At 33.9% G+C, this 24,041-nt stretch overlaps 1 protein-coding gene across 7 annotated transcripts in view; it reads right to left on the reverse strand.

The window, feature by feature from the left end:
* SCAPER (S-phase cyclin A associated protein in the ER) overlaps nt 1–24,041 on the reverse strand; it is a 521,436-nt gene that overhangs the window by 381,920 nt on the left and 115,475 nt on the right. For 6 of the 7 annotated variants that reach the window (XM_045058993.1, XM_023255044.2, XM_045058994.1 and 3 more), the window contains 7 exons: nt 17,310–17,572; nt 14,034–14,267; nt 11,312–11,482; nt 6,166–6,241; nt 5,843–5,960; nt 5,470–5,581; nt 1,806–1,946 (listed from right to left, as the gene is read on the reverse strand). In XM_045058993.1, coding sequence (XP_044914928.1) covers nt 1,806–1,946; nt 5,470–5,581; nt 5,843–5,960; nt 6,166–6,241; nt 11,312–11,482; nt 14,034–14,267; nt 17,310–17,572 — 1,115 coding nt within the window. The remainder of the gene's footprint in view (nt 1–1,805; nt 1,947–5,469; nt 5,582–5,842; nt 5,961–6,165; nt 6,242–11,311; nt 11,483–14,033; nt 14,268–17,309; nt 17,573–24,041) is intronic. The other variant, XM_023255046.2, reaches the window with a different exon arrangement.

Consider the following 24,041-nt stretch of genomic DNA (forward strand, 5'->3'; position numbering starts at 1 on the left):
AGGTTAGTAAAAAGGTATAAACCTTCAGTTATAAGAAGAATAAGTCCTGAAGATCTAATGCATAACACAGTAACTACAGTTGATAACACTAATTGAAATATGCTAAGAGAATAGAACTTAAATGTTCTCTCGCTCACAGACACGCATAAAAGATAAACATGTGAGGTGATGGATGCATCATTTAACCTGATGAGGGGAATCCTTTCACAATGTATATGGATATCAAATCATCATGTTGTATACTTTATATACCTTACCATTTGTCAATTATACCTCAGTAAAGCTGAAAAAACTCAACAATAAAACAATCCAACTTTAATAAATGTACAAGATATTTGAACAAACATTTCACTAAACAAGAGCTAAAGATATGAAATAAGCACATGAAAAGATGTTCAAAAATGAAAATTAAAACCAAATGAGATACTGTACACACACAGTAAACTTACGTGGCTAAAATTACAGTGTGTAATCATGTCAAATGTTGGTGAGAATGTGGTTAATTAGAACCCTCATCCACCACTGGTAAGAATGTTTACTACTACAAAAATCCCCTGCTTTCCAAAAGTTCTCATTACACCACTTCGCTTTTACAAGAGACCTACATTATACTTGTTTTCCCTAACCAAAAGAAAAGAAATCCAAAGAGAATTTCTGCTTAATGAAAAAAGGCAAAAAGCAAAAACTATATTCAGTGTTTTACAGGGAGCCATTACAGAGCTAGCACACCCCAAATAGTGAGAGAGAGTGGACTGCCACACTTATTCTCCAGGAGCTACACTCACCATCTCAGCTTTAGGCCACCATAGTTTTGAACTGTGTGAACATCTGTGCTTTATCTCAATTTATTTTGTGCATCCATTAGAAGTTGTGTTCTAACATATCAGAAAAGACTAAAAGAGGTTATTTTGGGGTCTGGGAATGCTCAAATTTTTTTCCATATAAATTAATGGTAATTGCATCTTTATGGCATTTCAGGTTACAAAAGGTTTCATAGGAACACTACTTTCAGATAGCAGGGGAAACTTATATAATAACCATTTTGGAAAACTGTTTCTTCAAAAATTCAACATGAACCTATCATGAGGCACTGCTAATTCATTCTTAGGTATTCACCCAAGAAAATGAAAGCACACATCTGCACAAAGATTTACACATGATGATTCACAGCACCTAGATCTATAACGGCCAAAAATTAGAAAGTAAGCAAATACCCATCAACAGGTGACTGGATTAACAAATTATGGTATTTCTATACAATGATACACTTCTCAGCAATGAAAAGGAACTGATATACACAACAGTATGGATTACATTCAAAATAACTATGTTGAGTGAAAGATGCCAGAGGAAAAGAATATATACTGTACGATTCCATTCATATAAAATTCTAGAAACTGCTAACATGTATAATGACAAAAAACAGATCAGCAATTGCACAGTAACAGAGTTGGAGGAAGGAATGAATACAAAGAAGAATGAACAAACTTCTGAGGGTGATGGAACTGTTTATTATCTTCACTGTGCTGATGGTTTCAGGAATATATACATGTCAAAACTCATCAAATTGAAGCTTTACATATGTGCTATTTATTGTCTGTCAATTGCACCTCAAAAAAAGCTGTAAAAACATAATATACATCTCACAGGATTACTATAAGTATATGATATTGCACTTAATAAGTTTTAGTGAGCCTGTTATTCTGGCACAGAATAAACACTTCATAAATATTACTTCTCATATTAACAACTGAAAAAAAGTACTTGGGTTAACTAATTCAATGTTCAAAGCACCTAAGATCTACCTTAGCTTCTTCCTCTTGTGCTTTTTTAACAATTGCTTGTAACTGCACCTCTCGTTTAAATTCAGCATGAAGTAATTTCTCTTCCATCATCCTGCGTCGTTGATCTAATAATTCTTCCTTCCACTTCCGGACGTCTTTCTCCTATACAGAGTTATCATATCATTAATTTCAGCATACATAGTAATTTAACAGAAGGGAAAACTGATAAACAGCTTCGGAATGATAAATTCTAGAACCCAGAAAGACCTAAAGGAGCATGACTAATGATTGAGAACACAGACTAGGAAGCCAGACTGCTTGAGTTCATAATATACTTTGGTCACCTGCTAGCTAAAATCAAATGCTGGCTCAACATGAGTGGGAATAAAACTAGCATTCAACTGAAGTTGAATTTTAGCTACATAATTATGCATTTAAAACCTCAAAAAGTATAATGCAGAAACAGCACTGGATTAAGAGCTAGACCACAGATCTTTAAAGCCCTTGCTCAGCAAATTATTGGTAATGTGACACTGGAAACAGCACTTCACCTCTCCTAGATTCAGTTTTTACACCTGTAAAATGGGATTCAGTATGTTTAGTTCTGTGACCCACAAAGAATTCTGGTGATCAGATGAGACCACATATGTAAAACAGTGTTGAAATAACAACCTATTATATAAAAGGAAGGTGGGATTTATCATTAAAATTAATGGAAAAATTAAACCAGGTTGTACCAGTTGTACAACCTCTAACGTCTTGTACAATTTCAAGAATTTATTATTCTGTTTGCAGGAATACTTGGAGATTACATATATATATGTAAGAAATTAAACTATATAATTTTTCCTGCCTGAAAAACACAGTAAGAGGTGAAGTTGTAGTTGTGTTACAGCATTTCTCTAAAGCTGAAATTAAATAATACATTAACTTTTATAGAATCCTAGAACATGCAGTTTTTCATTTTGATTTATTGATTCTGAATGATCAAAATAACAATAATGACAAATTCTTAAGATTCGGGTAAAGAGGGGCACCCAGGTGGCTCAGTCATTTGAGCATCCAACTCTTGATTTTGCCTCAGGTTATGATCCCAGGGTCGTGGGATCAAGCTCTGTGTCAGGTTCTGTGCTGAGCACAGAGTCTACTTAAGATTCTCTCTCATTCTCTCTCTCTCTCTCTCTCTCTCTCTCTCTCTCTCTCTCTCTCTCTCTCTATCTCAGGGCGACTGGGTGACTTAGTTGGTTAAGCATCTGACTCTTGATTTCAGCTCAGGTCATGATCTCACAGTTCGTGGGTTCAAGCCCTGCATTGTGCTCTGCGCTGGCAGTGGCAAGCTGCTTGGGATTCTCTGTCTCTGTCTCTGTCTCTGTCTCTCTCTCTCTCTCTGTCTCTCTCTCTCTCTCTGACCTTTCCGCACTCATGTTCACTCTAAGTAAATAAACATTAAAAAAATATATATTCTCTCTCTCTTTTCCTCTGCCCTTCTCCCCCACTCACACTCTCTCAAAATAAAATAAAATAAAATAAAATAAAATAAAATAAAATAAAATAAAATAAAGCATTAGGTAAAGAGAAAAATCACAGATTTCCTTCTTTTCCCAATCAACTTTTCTACTGTACTAAAGAGAATCTTATACCACACCTCATTTTTTAAAAATATTGGGATTATTTGGTCCAACTATCTCTCCTAAATTTAAATTACACATTATAAGTAACGTAAATAATATATTTTTTTAGATTTTATTTTTAAATGTTTATTATTTTTTGAGAGAGAGGGAGAGAGAAGGAGGGGCAGAGAGAGAGGGAAACACAGAATCCAAAGCAGGCTCCAGGCTATGACCTGTCAGCACAGAGCCCAAGGGTGGGGCTAGAACCCACGAACCGTGAGATCATGATCTAAGCCAAAGTCAGACATTTAACTCACTGAACCACCCAGGCACCCCAAGATTTTATTTTTAAGGAATCTCTACATACAACATTGGGCTTGAACTCACAACTTCGAGATTAAGAGTCACTCATATGCTCCATCGACTGAGCCGGCCAGGCACCCCAATGCAAATAATATTTTAACCTATGCATATTAGTACTCTTTTCTAGTACTAGAAGGTAACAAAGGAGTTCCCATATACTGTGACAGTCACACATCTTTCGTCATGTTGTTTTAGGTACTTGAAGTACACAGACTCCAAGGTGGCTCCCAACGATCCAGCCACCTAGTACTCAGATCCTTGTCTAATTCCCTCCCACACTGTACCAGGATTGCAACCAACAGAATACAGCAAAAGTGATGGTTTATCACTTCCAGGATTAGGTTATAAGAGGCAAGGGCAGCTTCGAATTTGGCAGCTCATTTGTTCTTTCCTTCTCTCTGTCTCTGTCTTTGTCTTTGTCCCCTTCTCCTTTCCTCCCTTCCTCCTGGATTACTTTCTGTGGGGAAGCCAGGGGCTATGTCATAAGGACACTTGGGCTATGAAAAGGCCCACATGGCAAATAACTGAAGTCTACAGCCAACTGCTAAAGAGGACCTGAGGCCTGCCTACAACCACATGAGTGAGTCCAGAAGTAGATCCTGTAGCTCCAAATGACAGCATGACTGCAAATTCATGAAAGATTCTGAATAAAAATCACTAGGCAAGCCACTCCTGGTTCTCTTGCCCACATATAATGTGATAAACATCTGTTTTCAGTGGCTAAGTTTTGAGGTCTTTTGTTATATAGCACATGTAACTAATACAGTATTTGCCTATATTTGCCACTTTGACATAACAGTAAGAATGACCAGACACTGAGCATCAGCCATCATAATACTATGCCATTGTTATACACACTTGCCATATTTAATCATCACATCATGTTAATAATTAAAATTTTCATTTTAAAAATAAAGAAGCTGAAGGGTGCCTGGGTAGTTCAGTTGGTTAAGCGTCCGACTCTTGGTTTTGGCTCAGGTCATGATCTCACAGTTTGTGAGTTCAAGCCCCGCACAGGGCTCTATACTGACAGTGTGGAGCCTACTTGGGATTTCTCTCTCCCTCTCTCTCTGCCCCTCACCAGCTTGAGAGCGCGTGCGCGCTCTCTCTCTCTCTCTCTAAAAATAAATAAATAAACATAAAAAATTCTTTTTAATTTGAAAAAGAAAGAAAGAAACTGAAATGTAATATTGTCAAGTAACTTGCCCAGTGCATCATATTTTATTATGTGGTAAAACCAGGATTTGAACCCTGCTTGGCCATCTCCAAATCCCATGTTCTTTCTACTATATCACAATGATCAGAAGTTGCACTTCTCTAAATATTCTAAAAATCTCTTTATAAATTCAATTAGTGCCCTAACTTATTCAAACCTGATCATCTGAAGCTCAAAACTATCCTACCAACTCATCCTACATTGTCCACAAGAGTCCCCGAAGAAACGCCCCAATGAAAACAAGAAAGGACAAAATGCAACTTCAATAATCCATGCCAACTCTGCAAACATCAATTTACTAGCTAATTTAGAAATGTCAATTTTTTTCTTTTTTGCAGGTAACCTTCTGTAATTCAATAGGTAGAAATGCTTTTGTTTCCCAGAAAATTTAATTTTTATAGTTCTGCTAGCTTCTCTTAGACCCAAAAAATAGTCAAGTTAAAAATGAGTCCATCAATTTAAGGCTGTCAAAATTTTCTAAATATTAAAAACTCACCCTTTCTAATAATTTCTGAAGCTTTAATGTTTTCTCTTCACGTAACTTTTCCCTTAGCTGCTGTGCTTTCATTTGTTTTTCTTCATGTTTTTTCTTAGATTCTGCAATTGTTCTATTAACACAAACAAATGGATAGAAGACACAAATGTTTACATGATAAAGCCAAAAATATTTTGTCTTCAACATTCTTAAAATAAATACAGGAAGTACACACAACTAATTTTGGCTTAACATTTCAGGAAACATTGTCACTTTTCAATAGATCTGTAACTATCCTGAATAATATGCCTTAAAATGTTGTATAGCAATTTTACTAAAGACTAGTCAGTTTCCCTCTTGTGAAACATTTCAAATTAATTTTCAAAGGCCAGACCTTTTACGAGATGGTGAGGAAAGTTTTTCATGCATGTGAATTCCATGGCCTGGAGGTCTAGCAGGTTCCTCCTCTACAATATCCCCCCAGGATGTATTTTGGCGCCAAGTTTCACGAGCTGCCCAGAAAAAAAGAAAACCACCATTACTGTTTAACCACACAGTTCTATAAAACCAACATTTGAGAACAGGCTTTTAAAAGGCATCAGCATTCCCACTGTAAATTATTTATTTTACACATATAAACTCCACGTAATAAGATAATCTATTTTAAACCCTTTTAGCTGCACACAGACAATGCACACAGGCATACACACACAATACCTTCATAATCTGCAAGGACATCATTCCAGTCCATAGACATACCACAGAAAGATACACTCCCACTGCCCATGCTGGCCTAAAATGTAATAAGGAAGAGTGAAAAACAAATATTTGAACACAATTATCACCTTAAAAATGAACTGTAGATGTAATTTTCTTACCTGTTAGTAAGAATTTAATAGTTCAAAACCAGAAAAAAGCTATATACCTCTTATAGTTACAATAATCACCAAGTTAAAATACTATATAGTCTATATATTTTAAGAGGAAGACCAACCTACTTGTCATTAACAGCAGAGACAAATCAAGTAAATTTAAAAGAAACATGTTGGCCTGATACTATTACTATATAACTCTGCCGTACTCATAGTATACCTCAGAAGAGCTCAAGATTATTCACTGGGCATTAAAAATTAATAGAAAGATATTTAAAACATTTACAGTTACTTTCATTCTGAAGAAATCCCTCTTATCAACATACATATCCTGAATGCTTAGTGATAGCAAGGTATGTATCATTTGCTTTTTATTAGTGGAACAGAAAAAAAGTAAATACCTTAGATTCTATTTCAGCCTCTGCAATTAAAATGTGAGTAATGCTGAGTTCTTACTTTTTCCAAGATTCAATTTCTTGATTTGTAAAATGAAAATAACAACTTCCAACTTGTCAGTTGCATTATATACAAAAATACTCTGTGGGGCGCCTGGGTGGCTCAGTCAGTTAAGTGTCCGACTTTGGCTCAGGTCATGATCTCACGGTTTATGGGTTTGAGCCCCATGTCAGGCTCTGTGCTGACAGCTCAGAGCCTGGAGCCTGCTTCGGATTCTGTGTCTCCCATTCTCTCTGCCCTTCCACTGCTCATGCTCTGTCTCTCTCTCTCTCTCTCTCTCTCTCTCTCTTAAAAATAAACAAACATTAGAAAAATTTAAAAAAATACTCTGTAATGGTTAAAGTGCTAAAAAATGATTTCCTATTGTTTTTGTATGAACTCTAAGTCCTTCTGGCCCTAAGAATTTTATTTCTAAATGTAATTTTTGAACAATTATGCAAAAAATTCTGAAAGCTCTCAGAAAGAACCCAAAATGACAGTGAAGTAGGAAGACCCTAGGCTCATCTTGTCCCAGGAACACAACTAGGTAACTATCAAATCATCCTAAATACCCCCGAAATCACCCTGAAGACAGGACATACTCCACAAGTAAAGAGAGAAGAGGCCATATCAAAGAAAGTAGGAAGTGCAGACATGGGTTAGGGGAGAAACAGATCATGGGTGCTGCAGAGAGGAAGGAGCTGTGGTCACGAGGAAGGGCGAGAGAAAAAGACAAGCCCAGGAACACACAAGGAGAACGTTTCCCCAAAGCCACTAGCTTGGAAACAGAGAGGGACTGAATTTTCTGAGCTCTTGCAACCAGCAGGGTTTAAACGCTAGAGTTTTAAAGGTCAGCAGGCTTAGCTGGGATAGAGCCCGGAGGGCACAACCCTGCTCCTAGAGAGGAGGCAGGCAAACAACCCCAGGGACAGTCAGTGTGGAAACAGTGATCTGAAGAACAGCTGGGGGCACACAGTGGTGAGATTATTCCCTATTCTAGGAGTGTTTCCCAGAGAGGCAACATTCTTGGAGACTGCTGTCCAGGAACAAAGGAGCTGGCTGAAGCCATTTCCCTCCAACACCCCTCAGCATGAACACAAGGCCATCTGAGGGAAGCAGCTCAGCGCCAACACTGGCTGCCTAAGTTGCTTCCACCAAGTCCCACACATCTGTGCTCTAGCGGGACTGCCCTTCTCAGTCAAGCTTGCCTCAGCCCTAGTGTGGTGAGTCCGTCTCCCAGAAAAACAGCACAAACCCCTGCCCACACCACGTCTCCTGACCAGAGAGTTCTACAAGACCTTGGTTCTGGTGGAGTTGGTGTCAGGTCTTAATGCACAAACACACCAGAGCACATCTAGTTAAAACTTACCATATTCAGGCCAGGGACCAAACACTGCCCCCAGCAGGCAAGGAGAGGCTCTACAGACAACTGGCCTAAAGGACAGAGCAGCCAAAACACAACAGTAAAGCATGTATAGCACACACCAGAGCCAATCCCTGAAGCGCCAGGCCCTGGGCAGTACATAAGGCCATTACTTTCAGGAGAAGGAGACATAACTGGCTTGTCTAACACAGAGAAGAAGGCAGATACCAGATAAAATGCCAAGACAGAGGAATTTATCCCAAACAAGATAAGGCAAAACAGATATAAGTAACATGCCTGATGGAGAATTTAAAGCAATAATCATAAAGATACTCACTGGGCTTGAGAAAAGAATAGAAGACATCAGTGAGACCCTTACAACAGAGATAAAAGAGTTAAAAAAAAATCAACCAGAGATGAATGAAATAAATGAGATTGGAAACAGGCTTGACGCAATGAACAGCAGGCTGGAAGAAGCAGAGGAATGAACTAGTGACCTAAAAGATAAAATAATCAACAATAATGAAGCTGAACAAAAGAAAGAATAATTATGCAACACAAGAATAGACTTAGGGAACTCAGTGACCCCATCAAATATAAAAACATTCATATCAGAAGAGTCCCAGAAAGCAGAAAATATTATTTCAAGAAATAACAGCAGAAAATTTCCATAATCTGGGAAAGGAAACAGACATCAAGATCCAGGAGCACAGGGAACTCTGATCAAAATCATCAAAAGCGGGCCAACACCAAGACATATTGTAATCAAATTTTAAAATACAGTGAAAGAAAAAATCCTAAAAGCAGCAAGACAAAAGAAGTCCTTAATTTACAAAAGATCACCCATCAGGTTAGCAATAGATCTCTCCACAGAAACCTGGCAAGCCAGAAGTAAGTGGCATGCTCCATTCAATGTGCTAAATGGAAAAAGTCTGCAGCCAAGAATACTCTATCCTGCAAGGCTATCATTCAGAATAAAAGGGGAGATACAGAGCTTCCCAAACAAAAATTAAAGGAGTTCATGACCACTAAACCAGCCCTGCAATAAATATTAAAGGGGACTCTTTGAGTACAAAGGCCAAAAGTGACAAAGGCAAGAAAGGATTAGAGGAAATCTCCATTAAAAACAACAAAACAAGTAATAAAATGGCAATAAATACATATCTATCAATAATTACTTTGAATGTAAATGGACCAAATGCTCCAATCAAAAGACATAGGGTGTCAGGAGGGATTAAAAAAATAAGACTCCTCTATATGCTGCCTACAAGAGACTCATTTTAGACCTAAAGACACCTGAAGATTGAAAGTGAGGGAGAAACATTTATCACTCAAATGGATGTCAAAATAAAGTCCAAGTAGCAATACTTATATGGGACAAACTAGACTTTTTTTTCTTGTATTGTCTTTATCCTGCTTTGGTATCAGAACAGTACTGGCCTCATGGAATGATTTTGAATATGTTTCCTCTCTTCCATTATTTATGAGATTTGGTAAATATTGTCATTGTTTTTTTTTTTTTTTTTTTTTAATGTTTGGTAGAATTCCACCAATGAAACCATGTGGTCTTAGACTTTTCTGTGCTCAGAGTTTTGATTCCCAATTCCACTTTCATTTTTGTTATTGGTCTAAGAAGGTTTCCTACTTCTTAGATTCAAGATTCATGACTCAATCTTGGTAACTTGTACGTTTTTAGGAATTTTGTTTGTTTGGTTTTCTTCTAGTTATTTGATTTATTAATATATAATTATAGTAATCTGTTATCATCTGTTGTATTGTTTTCTCTTCTATTTTTCATTTTGGCTTATGTGTCTTCTCTCCTTTTTCTTAATTAATGTAAAGTATTGCCAATTTTATTTCCTTTTTTTATTTTTTATTTTGGAAAAACCAGTCATGACTTTCAATGTTATATTATTGTTTACTCTGGTCTCTATTTCTGATTTTTCTTTGTTATTTCCTTCCTCTACTAAATTTCACCTAAGTCTCTTCTTTTCCTAGTTCCTTGTGATATAATGTTGTTTACTTCAACACTTTTTCTTAATACAAGCATTTATAGCATCTAACATTTGCTTTTTGCTGCATCCCATAGGTTACAGAATATTGTGTTTTATTTTTCTTTTGTTTAAATTTTTTTTTTATTGGTCTTCTTTATTCTTGAGAGGCAGAGAGAGAGCATGTGTAGGGGAGGGGCAGAGAGAGAGGGAGACACAGAATCCGAAGCAGGCTCCAGGCTCTGAGCTGTCAGCACAGAGCCTGATGTGGGGCCCGAACTCACGAACCATGAGATCATGACCTGAGCCAATGTTGGACACTCAACCAACCGAGCCACCCAAGTGCCCGTTTTAAGATATATCTTAATTTGCCATTGGATTTCTTATTTGGCCCATTGTTTGTGCAGTGGTGTGTTAATATTTACACATTAAATATTTAATATTTACATTGTAGATTTTCCAGCTTTGTTTTATTGTTGATCTTTAGTTTTGTACCATTGTAAATGGAAATTAGTATGATTTCAGTCTTTTTTTTAATGTTATTTATTTATTTATTTATTTATTTATTTATTTATTTATTTATTTATTTTTGAGAGAGAGGGAGACAGAGTACAAGCAGGGGAGAGGGACAGAGAGAGAGGGAGACAGAATCCACGAAGCAGGCTCCAGGCTCTGAGCTGTCAGCATACAGCCTGATGCGGGGCTCAAACCCATGAACTAAAAGATCATGACCTGAACCAAAGTCAGACACAACCAACTGAGCCAACCAGGCACCCCGATTTCAGTCTTCTTAAATTTGTAATATTTGTTATGTCTCTGGGATTCTTTTGTGAATACTTAAAAAAAAATGTCTGTTCTATTTTTCTTGGATGGAATGTTTTAAATATATCTTTTAGAATCATGTATTCTGAAGTATGCTTCAAATAAAAAATGCTCTTGTTGGAAAAAAAAAATACCCTTCTTTACCTGAGGGTGCTCGTTTAAAATAAAGCTATCAGAGGGGAGATAGCTGGGGGAATGAGTGAAACAGGTGATAGGGATTAAGGGTACACTTAGGATGAGCACTGAGTAAAGATGTACAGAATTGGTGATCACTATATTACACCTGAAATTAATACAACACTATATGTTAACTATACTGGAATTAAAAAAAAATAAAAAATAAAAAACAAAAATTTTTAATTTAAAAAATAAAACCTCACAGAAAAGTCACTGTCGTTGTCAGTTTCAATATTAATATCGTTGTTTTCTTCTGCTTCAATTTCTCTGGTTAACTGCTCCTCTTCAGCAATAGCACTAGCAATAGCTTCTTCATTGGCCTTTTCTAGACGATCTGCTAGCTCTTCTTTTTTAGCAAGAACTTCTGCCATGGACTATAAAGTTAAAAACAAACAAACAAAAGAATCATCAATTAAGTGGAAAGTAATCATTTCTTTATGTACTAACGACACACTCAACAGTATACATAAAATAGCATTGATCTAGAATTATAAAATGTGGGGTTCAGTATAAGTTCAACCACTTGCTACTTGTGTGACTGGGAAGCTTCTTAAAACCAAGAGCCTATTTTGTATTCCATAAAATGGTACAATAATTCATGACTTACCTTCATCATGAGACAGCTGTGTATGAGAAACTGTGAAGTTATACAAATAACAGGTATTATTATTAATGTCAAAGTATGAATTTCATTTGAGTGCCAAAATTCAAAACAGTTGTAGATCAAGTATCTTTAAGACAAAAGAAAAGCACTATAAAAGGAATATAGCCTGCTTGGGATTTTCCCTCTCTCCCTCTCTCTCTGCTCCTCCCCAGCTCACGCTCTCTCAAAATAAATAAACTGTAAAAAAAAAAAAAAAAAAAATTTGAAATTATAGTAAATCTAAAAACCTAGATCCACTGTAGCTAGGTTTTATATTAGCACATTTTTTACAACAATGGCAAAAGTTGAGCTTAAATAGAAAGGTTCAAACAGTCATTTTCTATTAAATTTTTTTCATGTTTATTTATTTTTGAGAGAGTGAAAGACAGAGTGTGAGCTGCGTAAGGGGCAGAGAGAGGGAGACACAGAATCCAAAGCAGGTTCCAGGCTCTGAGCTGTCAGCACAGAGCCTGAAGCGGGGCTCAAACTCACTAGCTGTGAGATCATGACCTAAGCCAAAGTAGGACGCTTAACCAACTGAACCACCCAGGTGCCCCTTGAACAGTCATTTTCTACCAAAATTTCTGTTGAATAAGATAACCGAATTATTATTATTATTATTATTATTATTATTATTATTATTATTTACCTTTAGCTACAGGACTACTGCATTGAGAAAGAAAAGAAAAAGTTCTGTCATCACAGGCAGCAATTCTCTACAACCCCCCACTGAGAACCTATACAATGAGGTACATGTAGAGAGCAATCCAAAGATTTAGCTCCACCAAGACAAATCCAAACACAAAAGTTTTTTAAAATCTGGTTTAATTAAAATTCTTCTAAGAACTCTAAGAATATACTAATATTCATATCAAAAGCAGAGTATGTAAAGTACGTAAATTTGATCCTTAAAATAACCAAGAGTTTTTAATATTCTACCACAAGCTTATTTATACATGTGATCAAAATAAAATGGATGAAAGAATTTTTAAATAACTATTTAGTGCTTATTTAAGTATGGGATCTTTTTCCTCTTCTGAAATTTGATTCTCACAGAATTCACAAAATAAATAACATGATGCCTAGCTATGCAAATAAAAAATATAAATATGACCAATTTCTATCCCATATATTAAACCTAGTACTTACATGACCATAATTATGTTTCACCTTTAAGAACAGTCACACTAAAAGAGCCAACTTAAAATATAATTTTCTCTTTATTCCTTACTTTAAATTTTTAAATGTTTTTCTTATTACTATAGAGCCCTTATTTTTCCCTTATACAAACCCCTAGTCAAGTTTCATCTGTGTCTAATGTTATTATCTCTCTAAGATACATAATTTGATCTAATACCATCTGTCAATAGCATCTTTCAGCATGATAAGGCACTAAGTTTTTAAGGAAAGTACAGTATACGGTGGCCATTTAAAAAATAAAATTTGATGGGGCACCTTGGTGACTCAGTCGGCTAAGCATATGACTGATTTCACCTCAGGTCATGATCTCATGGTTTGTGAGATCAAGCCTTGAGACAGTGTGGAGCTTGCTTGGGTCGGTCTCTCTCTCTCTCTCTCTCTCTCTCTCTCTCTCTCTCTGCCTCTCCCCACTTGTACACGTGCATGCTCTCTCTCTCAAAATAAATAAAAATAAAGTAAAATAAGATTTGAATGATTTTTCTCAGTAATTTTTTGTGTGTGCCTATTTCTTCTGAAAGTTACTTTTATACTAGAATAACCCATTCTGGATTATCCTCAGGTCATATATCTTACTACTAAAGTGAGAAATAGACATGAAGACAAATAAGTAGTCATCTAAAAGCATAAAACTGTAATTCCAAATCAACACATTTTTAAAGGTTCTGCAATAGGGATGGTAAATAAATTTCATCTTGAAGACCAACTCCAAGCAAATGGCAGAGGCTATCTAAAGAACTCTATTAAGAGAATTTTTAAAAAGTCCAGTAAGCAACATTTTCCATCCATCAGAGTGCTAGATGTTGCATGGAAGACTTTATTGTTACTGGTTTAGTTTCTTAATGCCAGACTAAAAAACATTTGATCAAATCACAAAATGAATGATTTTAGCAACAGTTATTTAGCGATCTTATTTTTGTCCTCTACAAAATGAGAAGCATCTCAAAGCTTGCTGTAAGAATAAAATATTAAAAAGAAATAACGTACAAAATACTTTATAAAGTGTAAAGTAACACAACTTATTACTATTAAAGTTTTATGCCTCTTTAATATATTTACTCAGAATTCTGATAAGTTGTTCTTACCAAGTTAGCAGCACTCACATTTGAAATATCTGAAGGGTCCATTTCACTCTCTATCCCTGCTTTCTCTGCTGAAAATATGTCGTTTGCTTGCAAAGGAGGCATATCAGCTTGCTGAATAATTGAAACACATTCTGTATCAATGTGAACAGCAGGTATTTCAGAAGTTCGCAGAGAATGGTCTTGTAAAGTACTACTGCGAGAGCTCTTGACATCATCCAATGTATTCACTGTGAACTAACAAAACACATTTACAGAATGAATCAGACAAACTACTCCATTGTAGAAAAAATGATTATAATACACCTATCAACTAAAGCAGTAGCTGACTGGTTGACTGACGACTCACTCATCTTTTTTCTATGTTTCAAGTGTAAGGAAAAAAAAATACCATTAAGCAGAACAAATTTTATTTGCACACCTACTACGTACAGGGCAATACCTGAAATGCTTTATGAAAGCTTAGCTTTATTAAGCTATATTGTAATTACATTTTTATTTTTAGTAGGCTGATTCTTGATAAGTACTTTATATACATCACAAAAGAAATTCTAGTCACAAGTATAATAGTTTGTCTTATATTCAAATAACTAAAGGTATTTATGTGGTTTTGCAAAGATTGTCTGTCTAATATCAAATGAAGGCACTTTTCACCAAAATATATACTTTCAGGGCATTTTACTCATAACAAGACAGTTGCTCTCTTAAGATAACATTAACAAACCTCGAAGTATCTTTCATGTAAACCCACATGGTACACAATACCAATTCTCAGATCTAAAAGAGAAAATACACCATAAAAAGTATAGTATATCTGAGCAAGCAATTCTTATTTAGATTTCAATATCCTCCCCCATTACCCTTTAGAAATATTTAACACATAAGCAACAAAAATAGGAAAATGATCTAAGTCAAATAAAGTGCTGTCTTAAGCCAAATACCCATTTTTTAAAAACCTCCTAGTTTAGTAAATAGAAACATGTCTTTATTTCCACTTTGTAACAGAGTACAGAAAGAATGGTGCTGTGTTTTCCAATTATACTCAGAGTAATGAGCTACAAGTAGAACTAAAATCTAAAATTGTGAATTTCAAACCCACTCACATCACTATTTAAATAAACATTAGATAAATATTGCAGTGGCCATGAAGCTCCCAATTTGATTAATTATTTATATAAATATGAAACTTGGTCAAGTCTTATAAACTACTTTAAAAATTCTACTATTGGTCAAAACTTAGTGTCCCAAAGCACTGATTTTAGTGTAGGTATTATTTAAATTATATCTCATTGTTTATATCACTATCAACATTATCTATACATCATTCACCATAGTTTATAATCTTCTTGGCAATATTTATATTGGCATTACTGATGTTTACAATATAGTCAACTCTGTTTATTAAAAAATCAGTATCATTTATACAGTAAAATCAAAGCTAAACTATAATGTTGAAAAAATATACAATACGCTATTTCCATTTTTAGAATGACAGTGGAAAAAACAAATATTATCATTAGCTTGGACACCAAGAGCAGTGAACTTTTTATATGGAAATATTTTAGCAATAGTTAAATTACTCAAAAGTTGTATGTATGGATTATTCCTAAAATCCCAAATCATGTAAGTTTATTCATTACCCAAAACCAATGTAATTTTTATATTGTTAAGTTTTATAGCTAAAATATATGTTAGCAAAAATGCTACAGGTCTGTTAAGTGATACAAAAAGATTTTTTACCTACATTAAAAAGTTTCTGAAAAGTATAACCAACAAAAATACTGATTATTTCCTGTGTCTAGGATTCTGCTCCATAATGCAGTAAATTAAAGGCAACATAAGATACCGCTCACAAGAAGCTTCCAATCTCACATGGGCATAAAACATACATACATTAAGGAGTTACAGAACATCAGGAACAATGTACAGTTAAGAGCCATTATCATCATTAAGAAGAAAAACATGGAAATTGAGTACAGTTTCGAATAAAAACAAATATCCTACATGTAAAAAGAGAAAACTTTAAAGCAGAAATACTATTCTAAACTGAGAAATAATGTAACTATTTTACAAATTTTTACTTAGCCCCTGTATCATATAAAGAATCTCTTATGTTTCATTTTGCATAAAATTATGCCTATTGAACATGTATTTTCGTGTAAACAAATATCTAAAAAATGCATTCCTTCATCAAATAAGTAAAATAAATTTCAAATGGACTAACAGCAGAAATACTGAGAATATCATCTTTAAAGAATTACATTAAATATTGGCAAATGACTATACACTTGAATTGCAGGATGTAAAAGGAGAGCAAGTTCAAAATGATCCTTACTTTCATCAACATTTTTAATAACACTCCAAATGAAACAGTAGACCACCATTTAAACCAAGTAATTCAAATTAACAACAAGGTTGGGAAAATTAATATATGCCTCTAGATGTGACACTAAGGCCAATCACTTTATTTCTGTCAAAAATGCATAAGCTAACTTGGATAATAAACTAACTGAAGGATATTCTACAAAAAAAATAATGCAATGTATTCTTCAAAAACATTAATGTCATGAAAAACAACGATAAACTGAAAAACTGTCCCTGATGAAAGATGTTAAAAAAACAAAGCTGAATTTATAATGTGTGATTCTAGATTGGATCTCTGCTCAGAGAAAAAATTCTATGATGAAAGGGCACCTGGATGGCTCAGTTGGGTAAGCATCCAACTTCGGCTCAGGGAATGATCTCACGGTTCATGAGTTGAAGCCCCGCATCAGGCGCCTCACTACCAGTGTGGAGTCTGCTTGGGGTTCTCTCTCTCTCCCTCTCTCTCTGCCTTTCCCTCCTCAAAATAAATAAATAAATTTTAAAAATTCTATGAAGAAATTACTGGTACATGGATATGAATTATAAATTAGAGGAAAATACTATATAGATATCAAATTCCCTGAATTTTACAATTAAAATGGTTAAGGGTTTCTTTATTCTTTGCAGATACATGCTATAATGCAGGTAAATGGTTATGGTGTTTGCATATTGTTTAGTATACATGTGTGTGACATGTAAGTATGAATAAAGAAGAAAAAAGAAAAAGTGAGGCAAATGTTAATCTGTGAATCTAGGTAAAGAGTATAGGAGAGTTCATTGTTCATTCTTGCAACTTTTCTGGAGATCTGAATTTTTTTACAATAAAAAGTTAAAAATAAAATAGGAAAATAAGACATTCCGGCATAGACATATCCCTTATAAAAATGTAGTAAAAGGATTTTCAGAATGTACTACCTGGGTTCTTTCAGCAAGAGGATGGTCACAAGAGTGTAATGAGTCTTTGGACCGAGATTCTATAGTATTAGAAGGTCCATCTCCATCAAATTCACCTTTCTCAATGCTTTCATCAGGTAAAAGTTGTATATTTTCTTTATCACTGTCATCCTTTGACCTTAATGTTTCTGTTGCTACTGAAACTTTTGTCATCACTGCTGTTGATCGTGAGCGAACAGGCCTTCCCCTCTGAACAGTCTCCCATCCTTCAGCATCTTTCCGTTCTATGCAATTGAGGGAAGGAAATAAATCAAGATTTCTTTAGATGATAAAAATTTTCAAAACCTATAAAATAAAAACTTTTTCCAATCAAATTCGTATTAAGTGTAACTAATATATAAACATGACACTAACTATACAAGACGCAGTGTGTGTATGTACATATGTAATGTCTAATAAAAGTACACTGTGGGGTTGGTATGATTTTCCATGTTTTACAAATGACAAAACTGAGATTCAGATTAAGACTGACATAGGCCACAGAGTCAGAAAGTAATAATAAACATTTATATAGTGTGTACTGTATGCTAGCACTGTTCCAAGTGTTTACATATTGTAACTCTTAATCTCCACAACAACCCTGTAATACCAATACTATCATCCCAATTTTATCATTGATAAAATTTATCATTTGTCATTTCACTTACCCCATTTATTACTGAAAATAATGAGACAAAGAGACGTTAAGTAATTTCCCCAAGGTCACACACCCAGTAAAGGTAAAGCCAAGATGCAAGTTTAGGCAAATTGGTTCTGGTGTTCATGTCCCAGTGGTTACATAAAAACTGCCCTCCACCCCCATCTTTCAGAATCCAAACATAGGCCTACCTCAAAAGTCCAAGTTCTTTCCTCTATCCTAGTACTAATAGCATACATTTGACTGTATGTCAGCACAGAGCCTGCTGTGGATCCTCTGTCCCTCTCTCTCTGCCCCTCCCTCACTTGTGCTCTGTGTCTCAAATATTAAAAAAAAAATAAAAATACAATTGAACTCTAGGTTATCTACAAGAAATTCACTTAAATACTTGTATTCACCTAAATACAAGGTCATATGTAAGTTCAAAGCGAGAAAGATACACCATGAAAATACTGAGGAAAGCAGGAGTAGATATATTATTATCAGATAAAGTAGACTTCAGAGCAAAGAAATTACTAAAGAAACAAAAACATATTATATAACGATAAAAGCATTGCACAGTGAAGATATATACCCCTAAATATGTATATACCGAACAATATAAACTCAAGATACACAGCAAAAAAACTGATAAGGATGAAATGAGAAAGAGAAAGATACACAATTACAAATGTGGACTTCTAACTCCCTCCCAGGGACTGATAGAACTAGATAGAAAATCAGCAAGTATATAGAAAAATTGAACATACAATCAACCAACTTGATATAATAGCATATACAAAACAGTCCATTCAACAGTAAAATGCTTTTTTTTTCAAATATATACAGAACATTCAGTATCACAGACCATATTCATTCTATAAAATAAAGTTTAATGAACCAATTCTATAAGAAACACAAACTATAAAACTCAACCAAAATGAAAACAGACTATCTGAATAGTCTCATGATAATTAAAGAATTCAATTTGTACTTTTTAAAAGTTCCCCACTCAAAAAACCTCCAGGCCCAGATGGTTTCTCTGGCAAATTCTATGCAACACTTTTAAAAGGATAAAAATTTTACACAACTATTCCAGAAAATAGGAGAGGAGAGAACACCTCCCAAGTACCAAAGCCAGTTTTACCTTGGTACAAAAACACACAAAGACAGTACATAAAAATAAAACTAAATAACAATATTTCTCATGAATTTAGATATAAAAATCTTCAACAAAATATCAGCATATCAAATCCAGCAATGTATAAAAAGAATTACAAACCATGACCAAGTAGAATTAATTACAAGTATGCAAACCTGGTTCAACATTCAAAAAAAATCAACGTAATTCACTACTGTCCGACTATACAAGTAAAATCATATGATCCTATCAACGGATGCAGAAAAAGTATTTCACAAAATCCAATATCCATTCTTGAGAAAAATTTATTAAGCTATAATATAGGGGAACTTACTCAAGTCAATAAAAAGCATTGACAAAAAACCTATAGCTAACATATACTCAATGGTGCAAGAATGAATGAATAATTTTCCCTATGATCTAGAACAAGAAAAGGATGTTTCCTCTCACCATCCTTCTTCAACATAGTACCGGAAGTCCTAGACAGTGCAAAAAGGCATGGGATGTGGGGATGGGGGGAAGGAAAAGAAGAAATAAAACTGTCCCCATTTTCAGATGACATGATTGTCTACATAGAATATCCCAAGGAATTACATAAAAATTCCAGAATTATTACATAAATTCAGTAATGTTGTAGGATACAAGTCAATGCACAAATGCACTGCATTTATACAGACTAACAGTGAACATGTGAAAACAAATTTGAAACAATTTATAATTACACTAAAGAAAATAAAATATTTAGTAATAAGTCTAAGAAAAAAGGTACAGAATATGTATCCTAAAAACTACAAAGGCTGATTAAAAAAAGAGAAGACCTAATAAATTGAAAGACATACCATGTTCATTAAAAAATGATTAGAAAATCCAGCATCGTAAAAGTGTCAATTCTCTCTAAAATGATCAACAGCTAATGTAATTTCTATCAAAATACCAGTAACATTTTTTTGAACATTAGAAAAGCTTACTCTAAAATTTATATAGAAAGACATAAAACCTAAAAGAGCTAAAAACAATTTTCTTTAAAAAAGAATAAATTAAAAGTAATCACTCTATTCAATGTTTTAAGGCTTACCACAGAGTGAGATTAATCAAGAAAGTACTGTATGGGTGGAACAACAGACACACAGATCAATGAAATAGACTACTTTAAAACCCAGAAATACACCCACACAAATATGCCCAACTGATTTTTGATAAAATTTCAAGAGAAATTCCAACAAATGGTGGTAGTAACCAGACATCCAAGGCAAAAAAGTAAACCTCCATCTAAAACTCACACTTCACCCAAAAATTCAGTCAAAAAGTATCACTAATTTAAGATGTAAAACTATAAAACCTAGGAAGAAAAAAAACACCAAGAAATCTTTCGAACATATGGCTAGACAATGAGTTCTTACACTTGACACCAAAAGCATGATCCATAGGAAACCCTCACAAACCTCATCAAAATTGAAAAATTTTCCCCTGCAAAAGACTCTATGAAGACAATGAAAAGATAAACAACAGACGTATAGGAAATACCCAATGATGTCTAGAATATATAAAGAACTCTGAAAATTCAACAGTAGTATTACAGACAATCCAACTAGAAAATGGGCAAAAGATGTGAAGAAACACTACAATGAAGGGTATATACAACTGGCAAAGAAGTAAACAAAAGACATTCAACATCATTAGCCACTAGTGAAATGCAAATTAAAAACCACAATGAGATATCACTCTATACCTATCAGAATGGTTATATACAATATAATCACAGTATTACATACTAATAATGGATGGGGAGATGCAGGGTTAGAAGGGTGTTAAGTAAAGGATATGGGGTTTCTTTTTTATCTTTCAGGTTGTACTGAGATATAACTGACATATAACATCGTATTAGTTCAAGGTGTACAACATATTGTTTGATATATGCATATATCAGGAAAGGATTACCAAAGTAAGTTTAGTCAATATACAACACTTCACACAGTTAACAAATGTTTTTTCTTGAGATAAGAACTTCTAAGATTTACTCTCTTAGCAACGTTCAAATATATATACACCACATATTCTTTATCCACTCATTGACCAATAGACACTTAAGTTGTTTCTATGTTTTGGCTATTGTAAATAATGTTGCTACGAACAAGGAGCAGGTATGTTAGTATTTTCATTTCTTTTGGATACACACCCAGAGGTGGGATTGCAGGATCATATGGCAATTCTATTTTAATTTTCTGAAGAATCTCCATACTGTTTTCCATAGTGGATATACCAATTAACATCCCCATCAACACTGTACAAAGGTTCCCTTTCCTCCACATTCTCTCCAACATTTGTTATCTATTTGATGACAACCATTCTGACAGATGTAAGGTCATATCTCATTGTGGTTTTGATTTGCCTTTCCCTAATGATTAATGATGTTGAGCACTTTTTCAGGTACCTGAGGCTAGTTGGATACTTTTTTGGAAAAGTGTCTATTCAGAACCTCTGCCAATTTTTTAATTACATTGTTTGTTTTTTGCTAAAGAGTTGTATGAGTTCTTTATATATTTTGGATATTAGCCCCAATCCGATACATGATTTACAAGTATTTTCTCCCATTCTATAGGTTACCTCCTCATTTTGTTGATGGTTTCCTTTGCTGTACAGAACTCTGTAGTTTGATATAGTCCCACTTGTTTTTTGCTTTTGTTGCTTTTCTTTGATGTCAAATCCAAAAAATCATTGCCAAGACATATATTTTTGAGGTGATGAAAATGTTCTATCATTGACTGTGACTATGGTACTATATATGTGTTAATATACTAACAATAGATGAATTATAAATAGATGAATGGTATTTTATCTTAACAAATTTGGTATAAGAATTAAAAGCAAAAAATTTAATAGGAAAAAGTAAGCTGATTTCTCAGACTTATTTCTGTAAAACTAAAAACTTACATCACTATGAAAACTACATTTTTTATGAGTATCAAGACCATACCACCAAATGATTCACTAAAGGAAAGGAATATTATTTCAAGGGAAAAAAATACTTACAAAATACTGGTTCCTATAACTGGGAATAACTCATTATCCTATTTTTTTAAATACAATGGCTGTTGGGATACCTGGATGACTCAAGTCAGTTGAGTGTCTGACTCTTGGTTTTGACTCAGGTCATGATTTCATGGTTCGTGGGTCCAAGCCCCACGTCAAGCTCCACACTGACAGTGCAGAGCCTCCTTGGGATTCTCTCTCTCTTTGCCTCTCTTGGCCCCTCCCTGTGCTCACCTCTCTCTCAAAATAAATAAACATTAAAAAATTTTTAATAAAATGCAGTGACTATATTAGTACTGTATATTTTAAAATAAAAAGAAAAAAAGACCTATAACTTTTTCTTTCAAAGGTCTACACTTTGAAATCTCTAAGGGAAAACTACATTTAAATTTGTCTTGTGCTTTTTTAACTTTTTACCATGAAGATTTTAAAATACACAATATAGATAAAATAGTATTATGAACCCCATGTTACAATTATCCAGCTTCAATAACTATCAGTATTCTGCCACTTTTATTTCATCTAGTTCCCCTTCCCTATTGTTTCTTCTGAAAGATTTTAAAACAAATCCTATACATCATTATCATTTCTCCTGCAAATATTCAGTATGTGTCTTTAAAAGGACTTTTTAAGAAATATAACAATATCATTATGGTAAACAACAAAATATTATTAATTAAAATTAAATTAAATTAAAATTAAATCATATCCTACACAATCTGAGATCAATTTTCTTCCGTATTTAACTTTCAAAAATTTCTCATTACATTTGTCTTTTAAATATATATATGTGTATATATATATACATATATATATAAATTAAAAATATATATAATCAACCTAATAAAAATCACACATACCAAAATTAAGTTTAATAAAAGAGTTTAGTTTCCAGTTAATTTAACAGGCTCACCCTTAGGAGCAGTATGATTAATAACTTCACTTTTTAAAGGAAAGAAAAACACTCCTCTTTCAAAGTTTCCTTATAGAAATACTGCTTAACACTTGGACCTACTCCACAACCAGTATTATGGCCAACACAAACACTGTCATGTAATTAAAAAAAAAAAGCGAAATGATTGAAGCAAGTCAAAGAGGAGTGTATCAAAACAGAAACTATAACATAGGTCTCTTAGACTCTAAGAAATTAGCTATGAACAAATTACCTTCTTAAGGAACTTTCAATAAAAACTATATTGAAAAACCATTCCCATAATGAAGAATGCTTATTGAAAATATCAAATTATGTAATTAAACTGTCAGAGAGTGTCTAAACATTCAGAATAATCTTAGAAGTACACAAAATTTAAAACTGTATTTCATTATCATAGTTCTTACACCCAAGAACTTGTACATTTTTAAAAATTTTATAAATGTCATTAATAAAGTAGCACTAAATACAAATTAATATAACCAATAATTGAAAAGCACCAGATTTATTCCCATCTGACTGATGTGTTATCATTTTTATCACTATATTTAATTCACTAACACTTTGTTTATAATTTTTATATCAGTGTTTAAGAGAAAATGTTCTATTTTATAAAATCCTTGCTAGGTTTTGACATTCAGGTTATGCTGGCATCATAAAACAAGCTCCATTTTTTCATTTTCAGTAAGAGTTTCTATGTGATTACTGTTATTTTTACCTTAAACATTTGGAAGAATTCATAGGTGAAGCCATCTTGACCAGGAATTTTCTTGCAAAAAAATGTTTAATTATAGACTCACATTTAAAAAAAAATTACTAAGTTCCTTCATGTTTTTCTAATTCTCGCCATGTAAGTTTGCTTACATAGTGTTTTTCAAGAAATTCGTCAATTTCTTCTAAGTTTATAAATTTAGTATATAATATTGTTCATCATATCCTATTATCTTCTTAATATCCATGGGATTTCTACCAATA

Source organism: Felis catus, chromosome B3 (assembly GCF_018350175.1).
Source record: "Felis catus isolate Fca126 chromosome B3, F.catus_Fca126_mat1.0, whole genome shotgun sequence".
NCBI classification, from domain to species: domain Eukaryota; kingdom Metazoa; phylum Chordata; class Mammalia; order Carnivora; family Felidae; genus Felis; species Felis catus.